This window comes from Miscanthus floridulus, chromosome 1 (assembly GCF_019320115.1).
Source record: "Miscanthus floridulus cultivar M001 chromosome 1, ASM1932011v1, whole genome shotgun sequence".
NCBI lineage: Eukaryota > Viridiplantae > Streptophyta > Magnoliopsida > Poales > Poaceae > Miscanthus > Miscanthus floridulus.
Genome location: NC_089580.1, coordinates 49,502,046 through 49,512,028, shown reverse-complemented (window position 1 = coordinate 49,512,028; position 9,983 = coordinate 49,502,046). Strand labels below are relative to the sequence as shown.

Below are 9,983 nucleotides of genomic sequence, written 5' to 3'. Positions count from 1 at the left end.
AAAATCCCGGATGGGTAACAAATAATGCATATGAAGAGTTTCTAGAGGATGTCCCGGATTACTAAGGTGATGTCCCTCGGTTGGAGTCCCTATGGTGTTTTGGGCTTAGTTCTCTACTCTATGTAATAATGTTGTCGATGAGCAAGATTTTGTGATAACTATGTGATGAAATATGCAATGTAATAAAGTACTTTACTTTGATATTATTGCAATTTGAGATTATATGTGTGTTTGGACATCCTGGGTGCACATATATGAGCACTTGGTTTTGTTATGCAAAATTGGGTGCGACAACCGTGCTCCACCAAGAAGACCCTGCCGCCTAGCATCCAAAAGGATGCTTGAGCCACCACAGCACACTGGGGATCCTCCATTGCCGCCGCTACCGCAAATCCAATGGACACATATTTGTTTCCACTTGCAGGGGATACATCCAATATATAAGTCAACTTATCCACACAGAGAACATATACTACTATTAGGACTCCAAAGACAGGTCAACACAACTAGGCGTCTAGCGCAATGGTGAAGATGGTCTATTCCTTGATCTGGTCCTGGGTTCGACTCCCAGGTCTCATGGTTTTTTTTGAGTTTGAATTTATTAAACCCCGACGGCAACAAGTGACACGTAAGTCGTCGGGTCCCACAGGTCAGATGGAGATGGAGAAAAGTCCCACTGGCTATTGGGTCCCAAAGGTCGGATGGTCCCACAGGTACACGTGACATGCAAGCCGTCGGATCCCACTGGTCTGTCGGGTCCCACAGGTCAGATGGAGATGGAGAACTGTTCCACAGGTACACGTGACATGTAAGCTATTGGGTCCCACAGGTCAGATGATGAAGGGTCCCATAGGTACTTATCGGATGGAGAAAGGACCGGGCGGAGACTTCTATGACAAATTTCAAGTGTCATGAATGAGTAACTATAGGTCCCACAGGTACACGTCGGATGAAGAAGGGTCCCATAGGTACACATTGCATGGATAAAGGATCGAGTGGAGACTTTTCTAATGAATTGCAAGCGTCACGGATGAGTAACTATAGGTCCCATAGGTACACGTTGAATGGAGAAAGCACAGTGTGGAGATCTATGATGAAGCCATTCATTACAGATCAAATATTGTCTGTCATAGATGTGTAATTAGTTCAATGATGAAGCCCTGGTCGTCATAGGTTTAAACGAGATCGTCACAGATGAGTCACGCAAGTGATCTGTAATGAAACCCTATGCTCTTCTATGACATTTTTTGTGACGATGCCTGATTTTGTCATAGAAAGGGAGGGTTGTAGGATCGTCACCACTGATCTATGATGAAACAGAAATATTCATCATAAAAAATGATCTTCTATGACAATTTCAGACTCGTCATTAGCATTTTCATCATAGAAGTGGATATTTCTAGTTGTGGGGGAAGGATAGGAGAGAGAGAGAAATATTGTGAGTTTCTGTTGAAGGTTTCTTGTGATGGCTAGGCGTCAACATCTATCTATCTATTGTCCGGTGCTAGGAGGGATCTTGCGATCTGGGCAAGACTGGGTGGCTTGGTCACTGGAGCCACTGCTTTGGGATTCCCTTGGCCTCCGGAGTGCTCTGGCTTGGATGTGCGAGGTGGCCCTTGCCAGGGGTAGTTCCACCATGTCATCTCTGTCCTTATGAGATGGTGGCATTGAAGCCATCTCTCAGCCCCGTGTCCCGTGCTCCGAGAGCTATGGCACTAGATAGAGTTTTGTGGGGTGCTTCTCTCCATCGCATTTTGTTACGATGGAGGGGTGCGTCCCGCAAGCCCCTATTCAGCACCATAGCTCCTGGAGCTCAGGTCGCTGCCATCGTGCCTAAGGTTGCTAGGGCATGTGGCGTTGGTTGTGCTTGTTTCATTGGGAAGTAGAGAAGGGTTTGTTTGTGAAGTGTCGCGGTGCTCGACTAGGTAAGTTTGTAATTTCCTAGGCTTTGACCTAGGATTGTTTCTTGATTTAGGTGAAAATTTTGTTTGGGCTTGGCACCGGGGTTTTAGAGGTGTCTTCCTTGACTAGAGGTAGTCGCCTCAATCCGGCGCCATCAGGATCATGGTTCTAGTGGGATGCGTTGCCATTCGATTGACTCCTCGGTGCTACGTCGAGGACTCCTCGGTGCTCGGATATTGCCAGCTACGCTGGGGACTCCTCGGTGCTCGAACCTCATTAGCTTCGCCAGGAACTCCTCGGTGCTCAGACATCGCTAGCTACGCTAGGGACTCCTCGGACCTCGCCAACTACGCCGGGGACTCCTCGGTGCTCGAACATCGCCAGCTACGCTGGGGACTCCTCGGTGCTCGGACCTCGCTAGCTTCATCGGGAACTCCTCGGTGCTCGGACATCGCCAGCTACGCCAGGGACTCCTCGGTGCTCGGACGTCGCCAGCTACGCCAGGGACTCCTCGGTGCTCGAACATCGCCAGCTACATCGGGGACTCCTCGGTGCTCGAACCTCGCTAGCTTCGCCGGGAACTCCTCGGTGCTCGGACCTCGCCAGCTTCGCCAAAAACTCCTCGGTGCTCGGACATCGCCAGCTACGCCGGGGACTCCTCGGTGCTTGGACGTCGCCAGCTACGTCGGGGACTCCTCGGTGCTTGGACATCGCCGCCTATACCGGGGACTCCTCGGTGCTCGGACATCGCTAGCTACGCCAGGGACTCCTCGGTGCTCGGACATCGCCAGTTACGCCGGGAACTTCTCGGTGCTCGGACGTCGCCAGCTACGCCGAGGACTCCTCGGCGCTCGGACATCGCCCTTGGTGGTCGGATCTTGCTACGTCTCATCGGTGTGCTATCAAGCTGCTCCATACTGTTTGGATCAGGGTGTTGATATTGGGCAACATGTCTAGGGTCTTGATACGTGCATGTCGGATGACGTCGGCAAAGCTTTTAGACTTTTTTCTTTGACCCTGCTACAAGATTCATTCTTCATCTTCCAGCAGGCTCGATGACTAAGTGGGCACATTTCACCTTACGGTGAATGTGCGCTTTTCTTATCTCGAGGCTACGCCCGGGGACTGACTGCCTGCTCGGCTAGTCTTCTACTTTTTTACCTTGGCACCATATGACTATGTCACCTACTATCAGGCTCGGGGACTAGCTGTGGGGGTATGGCCTCCGGTATCCACAAGACAAGACATGGGCCGCACCATCAGAGATGGCCCAGCCCACAAGATCAAGGCGTGCACGGTGTTGCTCGGCGTGCACCGTAAGCTATTGTATAGTACTAAATATGATGCTTTCCTTGTAATCCTACCCCTGCAGAGTATATAAGGAGAGGCAGGGGTCCCCTACTCGACATCTCAATGCAATACATCAGAACACAGGATATAGGTATTACGTCATACTGATGGCCGAATCTGTCTAAATCTTGTGTCTTGGTGCTTGTATTACCATCTCGCTCACCTCCACTGATAAATCTACCATCGCGGGATACCCCTCGGTGGACTGCCGAGCATCTTTTGTCGACAGGGACCCAAAAGTGCATTTTTTGAGTCCGTGGACCTAAGTGACACGCTTACAAGTTTGAGGGCTATTAGAGCATTTAAGTCTATTAAATATTTAGACTAATATATAGATTATTCATCTAGGTATCTGATGCCTCTTGGACGAATGGATATGTGAAATATCCGTCATGTTTTCACTCACATTCCTATATATGGACAGGAATACAACATAGAGAAATGTTAGGGCGTGATTGGTTGCTGCGGGGATGGCGAGCCGGGATGGAGGGCCGGTCCAGGCTCATGGGAAGCTGGCCGAAACCGTACACTTTGCTCTTTATGGTTGCAACTTAGTCTAGATACTAGATGACAGTCATCGTATTTGGTTACATATCAGAGTTTTGAGCGTCTGACACATGGGCCCGTGCACCATATGTGCATCAAGCCATCCCGGCTCACGTGGGAAGGAGAAATCGAGAAGACGGAGGCGTGCGGGATGGAGGAAGAGAAAGGAATGGAACGAAGCAGGCAAATAGTGCGAGGCAAGAAACCAAACAAGGCCGAAGTGCATTGCGAGGTGTCGGATGGTCCTTTGGACAGTCCGAGCAGGACACCCAAGCACGCCCTTACATTTACTTGTGAGAGCAAGTACATTGGTAGAAAGTCTCATGCAGTGCCACATAATTATGAGACAACTGAAGAGGTAACGCATACAATAAGTTGTCTTTTTAGTTGTCTCATGGTAATACTAGGGTCCTTAATTTGTGCATACAACCAAGAAATGTTTGTGGAGCTCGCTGACGAAGTAGGAGCCGCCGTCGAAAGGCAGCGCCCAGTCAAATTCGCCTCTCAGCGCGCAGTCCGTGCTCTCGTGCACGTCGAGGCAGAGGGTGGTGTCCTGTGTGGGCTCTGAGTCCGGCCCTCCGCCGCGCCAGGGGGCAAAGATTTTCTTCTTGAAAGTTACAAAGACGGTTCGCCCGTCGGGGTGCACGGCGTAGGAGGTGACGCAGCTGGAATCGAAGGGCAGTTCCGCGTGGAGCTCGCGCCACCACCACAGGTGGCCACCGGCGGACTCCTGCTGCTGCGGCGGCGGTTCGAGGAGCTGGATGGAGCGCCCCCACAGAGCGCAGAGCCTGTCGCCGACGGGGATGAAGACAGGGCAGACATGGCGGTTGTTCCATGGATTTCGAACCTCGCCGTCGTCGGGCCGAGGGCCGTAGACGAGGGACCTCGAGCGGACGTCGAAGCAGCGGGCGTCGTTCAGCTGGGGATGCATGGCCATGATCTTTGATGAGCCCGAGGAGGCCGCGAAATACATGGACACGTGCAATGCGCTCGGCCCCTCCAGTTGGAGGATGGGTCTCGGCACAGGTTGTAGGCCGGCGTAGCATCCGTAGGCCGCCGCCAGATCGATCTTGCGGATGGAGTACCCCAGCGACCAGTCGTCCAAGACGAGATAGAGGTGCCGCCGCCGCCGCATCGGCCTTCTTCTTGCCTTACGGTCTCCGCCACGCTCGTCGGGATCAGACCGCCGCTTTGGCATCCTCCGACCTTTCTTTGCTCGCTTGATTTCTTCTCCTGATCCTTGACGCCCTGCGGTTCGAACTCCAATGGTAAGACAAGAATCAATCCGCCTAAATCCTACTCCTATTGCAACTTAATTCGACGTGTATACGATCCTAAAATCTGAATCTCAAACGGGTGACAAGGAGGAAGAGAGAAGGAAATCACACCTGGGCAGTTGTAGTCGACGCAGAGGATTCGAGAGATCGGCGGCAGGGGAGCCGGGACGCTTGGCCGCTTGGGACTTTGGGAGGTTCGAATCCGGTGTCTGATGGTCCAATGGGCCGTCGTGCGGAAACGAATCGTGTTGTCAGCCCATTCGCTTCATAAAAGCAACCCATCTCAAAGCTTACAAAGTCCACCTATTCCATGTCTTTTCCGGTTGCTCAAAAAAAAATCCATGTCTTTTCCCGAAGAAAAAAAGGGAAAAAGTCATGGCAAAAAGTCATCAGCCAACAACATCGCAACATGTCAAGGTAAATTATCTAGGTGTAAAAGTTGTTTGTTCAGTTATGTGACTATTACTGTTTTGAGGTTATCTTGGGTGCACTCGAGATAATTCTGGTGGTGGTGCTCATGGTCTTTTGTAAGGCCAAAAAGAAAAAAAAGGACCCCTCCAACAATTTGATAAAAGAATATAATTCGAGAATCCAAATATATTGGATTATTATTATTATTATTATTATTATTATTATTATTATTATTATTATTATTATTATTATTATTATTATTATTATTATTATTATTATTATTATTATTATTATTATTATTATTATTATTATCCAAAATCAAGATTCTCAAAATCACTATCTACTATCCAGATTTCCATAATTCTTTGAAGATCCAAACAGGGCTTAAGAGCATCTCGAGAAGTTTTGTAAAACAACTCCTTATTTTAATCCTTTAGCACAAAGAAAAAAGTCCCCTCCAACAATTTGGTAAAAGAGTTCCTTAATAAAAATAAAAAGTTGTCAAATATCCTCTCCAACTCGTAAGTTCCACGGTCAAGAGGAACTCCATATCTCCTTCCCATCTAACGTTTTTCTCGGTAGATTAGTGTAAATTTAACGCATAAGTAAATTACAAGAAAATAAATGGTACCTGTTGAGAAAACATTAAGAGAAAAAAAGGAAATTATTGAAAGAGGTTTGATTAGTTAGATATAGTTTAGGGTTCCAATACAAAAATCGCTTAGGAGGCTAATATAGAAAACTATCCGAGAGGAAAAAATATCGAGGTTGCTACTTATTTTGTTAACTCGCTAAACTTATTAGTTTAGCAAGTTAATTATATGAAACATCTAGAGTTGCTCTAAGAGCAACTTTCGAATGTTTGTAAGTGAACTCCCTAATTCATTTTTAAAAAAAGCTAAGTAAAAAAGACCTCTCTAACAATTGGTGAAAAACTCTTTAAAATAACAAGTTGCTAAAAATCCACTCAACTCGTAACTTACGCGTGGGGTAGGAAGCGTGCATCCTCCCCGTTCATGTCGGTCTTTTGTTTTTGGTGCTGACAAAGAAAATTATCACTCTGTTCATTTGAGCTACTTTTCAGCCATGGAACAGTGTTTTTCTCTCACAACATTTCAGTATAAACATCAGGATAAGCCAAATTTCAGCATAAGCGAACATGGTGTATGTATATATATTAATACTAGGAAATGAAAGGATGAGGAAAGCCTCCTTAAGTTGTTGCAGTCTACTTCCATGGCTTTTTTCATGTGTTTACCAACTAATGATGTTGAGAGTGCAGATGCGTCATCACAAACTGCAAGAGTAGCTCAATTATGCATGGACTGGCAATTATTTCAACAACCTGGTAAAACATTGTCTACTCATGCCTACAAGATACATAGTAAAAATGATCTAGGAAAGGCAAAATGTTTTATAATTTTAGTAGTTTGACATCAAAGTAGTTCATGTAGGCTATATAATCTAATCTCTTTCAAATATGCTATGACAAATATTGCGAAGATCACTCAAAGGTCGTTAACATAGTTTTTCAGTTGTGGCACAACGACACGCATGCAAATCACAATTACCATCGTGTTATATTTGGTTCCTGCATAAATCACAATTATTATGATGTTATTTTTTTTGTTTTCATTGCAACACACGCTACGGTACATTTCAAATAACTTGATGAACTGTAATAGAAACATGAATTTAGTATTGGTTCTTAATATACACCGACAAGATAGTGAAAAAACTCTCAAGTATGCAACAAATTTACTATAAAATGTTCTTGTCTCCATGCACTCCATATCCGAATTGCCAGTTGGACATCCCATTTTTTGTGTACTCAAGAGTCAAGACCTTAGCGTGGGAACTTCACAGGTCAATTGTAATCTGGGCCCTCTCCCTGGCTACCTCCGCATGACGCATGGGCTGACCTTGCAAGAAAGGAGTCTCCAATTTTACTGGGCTCTGCTGGGTTTTTCGGTCCACTGCTCCCAAGGCCCAGCATCTGCCAGTCGCATGCCGTGACGCACAAAACCCACGGCGGCACGGCCCCATTCCGCGTCCGCGCTCTCTATATAAAGTATCCCCTCGCTCCCCTCCAAGCCCTAGCCGCGCCCCTTCTCTTCGCCCCGCCGCCGCCGCCTGCCTCCCTCAGCCGCTGTCGCCATGGGCAGAAGTAAGTTCGCGTTTTCGATTCAGCTCCTTCGTACGCTTCTACTGCGATGTTTGTTGCAACCGCTTGTCCGAATAGGGCTCTCCCTTTTCGTCTGGTGCAAATCTCGACTAGACTAGATCCACACGAAATCGGGTTGATACTTTTGATGAATCCGTGGTGCACGGGCTTAGTATTGTTTGTTTGCTGAGTCGATTTGTGAAACTCGCAAAGTTGTGGTTGCTTTGTATATCGGATAAAGATGAGAAGCGCTGGGGCCTTGCTACTAATATTTTGACCCAGATTTCCTGTGTTCTGGGTGGGTGATTTGTTCCGAGGTAACATGCTCATAGTTTAGGACCTGTCTGACTACTGGTAGAACATGGCATCAAATGATTTGCTTTTCATAATTGGATTGGGAAATCGTGTTTTGGTTCGAGTTTATGCTTGTTGACCTTATACAGTTGCTTTACCTGTCAAAATGGGGTTATTAGTTATGTTCCATGGATTTTTAACGAATACATTTATGCTATGAAAAAATACTATAGGACCAATCTGATTACACTGCATATGCTCATTCTGCGTGCCTCATGCATGCACTGTTGTATATTCTGTGGAAATTAATGATCTGTTTTGCATCTAGATGGTTTATATTTTTGTTTGCACTGAATATTTTTATTACTGTAGTGCATTATTATTATGTCCATTGATAATAACGAGCTTTTATGTGTCTGAAACTTTGGTTAGGGCCTGCGAGATGCTATCGCCAGATCAAGAACAAGCCATACCCCAAGTCCAGGTACTGCCGTGGTGTCCCTGACCCCAAGATCAGGATCTACGATGTTGGGATGAAGAGGAAGGGTGTGGATGAGTTCCCCTACTGTGTGCACCTTGTCTCTTGGGAGAAGGAGAATGTTTCAAGTGAGGCTCTTGAGGCTGCCCGTATAGCCTGCAACAAGTACATGACCAAGTCTGCAGGAAAGGATGCCTTCCACCTTAGGGTCCGGGTTCACCCATTCCATGTCCTTCGTATTAACAAGATGCTTTCGTGTGCCGGGGCTGATAGGCTCCAGACTGGAATGAGGGGTGCCTTTGGCAAGCCTCAGGGTACCTGTGCTAGGGTGGACATTGGTCAGGTCCTCCTTTCTGTGCGCTGCAAGGACAACAATGCTGCCCATGCCAGTGAAGCTCTGCGTCGCGCCAAGTTCAAGTTCCCTGGCCGCCAAAAGATCATTGAGAGCAGAAAGTGGTGAGTGCATAATAACTTCATTGATGCTGTGGAGCCAAACTGTCATAATCTAATACCTTGCTTAGATTATTTTGTATTATTGTTTTTAACTTGAATTATCCTGTTCAGGGGCTTCACCAAGTTCAGCCGGGCTGACTACCTGAAGTACAAGAGTGAGGGTAGAATTGTTCCTGATGGTGTCAACGCAAAGGTACAGTTATAACTTTTCTTGCCGCATTTCATGTCGAGATGTCTCTGCATTTGTTTCGGTACAGTAGATATAATTTCCTTAAATAATGCATGTTTCGAAATGTAGCTATGCTTTTCCTTGGCCTCATTTCTGGAAGCAAGCTTATTTAGGACAGCATAGTCATCTATGCTTAAATCACAGTTTTTACATCTCTGAGCATTCTTCTAATGTTTGCTCGACATAGCCATCTATGCTTAACCAGAGTTTTTACATCTCTGAGCATGCTTCTAATGTTTGATCAATATAGTCATCTATACTTAATCACAGTCTTTACATCTCTGAGCATTCTTCTAACGTTTGACCCCTCACATCTGAGGGCAGTATACTAGCCAGTGCATAATCTAATTTCATCTTGTCCTGACCTTTTACAGCTGCTCGGTAACCACGGCAGACTTGAGAAGCGTGCTCCTGGGCAAGCTTTCCTCGAGGCCGTTGCTTAAGTGGAATCCACGGTGGGAATGCGGATCCAGACGTTTTGTTTTCGTCTATCTTATTATTTTGCTTTGTGGAACATGAATTTCAAGTGTCTGGGGTATTAGTGTCTTATGTGAACCTGCCTATGTTGTGCTGAACATTGTTATGCATGGAAGTAGTTCTCTTTTGTGTCTGAATGCTGAGAATTAAGTGTGTTTTGCATCTAAATCTATCCTATCAGTACGGTTGATCGCTTTAATTTTATTGGAAATGGGTTACGCAGACCTCTTGTAGAGGTGTCAATGCACAAAGCTGTGCAATTTACACGAATTTGATTTTTCTATGAGCTTTTTTATTAACCTTGTAGTACATATTTAGCCATTTAGGTGCATTTTTTCTTCGTTTCACCCCGTAGTGGTTAAAACAGCGTATTCACTACACGATGCATTTTTCAGCAGTGGG

At 46.1% G+C, this 9,983-nt stretch overlaps 1 protein-coding gene across 1 annotated transcript; it reads left to right on the top strand.

Annotated features, from left to right (window-relative positions):
• Nucleotides 1-7,552: 7,552 nt before the first annotated feature.
• On the top strand, nucleotides 7,553-9,780 carry LOC136483257 (large ribosomal subunit protein uL16). The gene is made up of 4 exons (XM_066480275.1): nucleotides 7,553-7,653; nucleotides 8,377-8,878; nucleotides 8,987-9,068; nucleotides 9,479-9,780. The coding sequence occupies exons 1-4, from the start codon at nucleotides 7,644-7,646 to the stop codon at nucleotides 9,545-9,547; spliced, it is 663 nt and encodes a 220-aa protein (XP_066336372.1). The 5' UTR covers nucleotides 7,553-7,643; the 3' UTR covers nucleotides 9,548-9,780.
• Nucleotides 9,781-9,983: the final 203 nt, after the last annotated feature.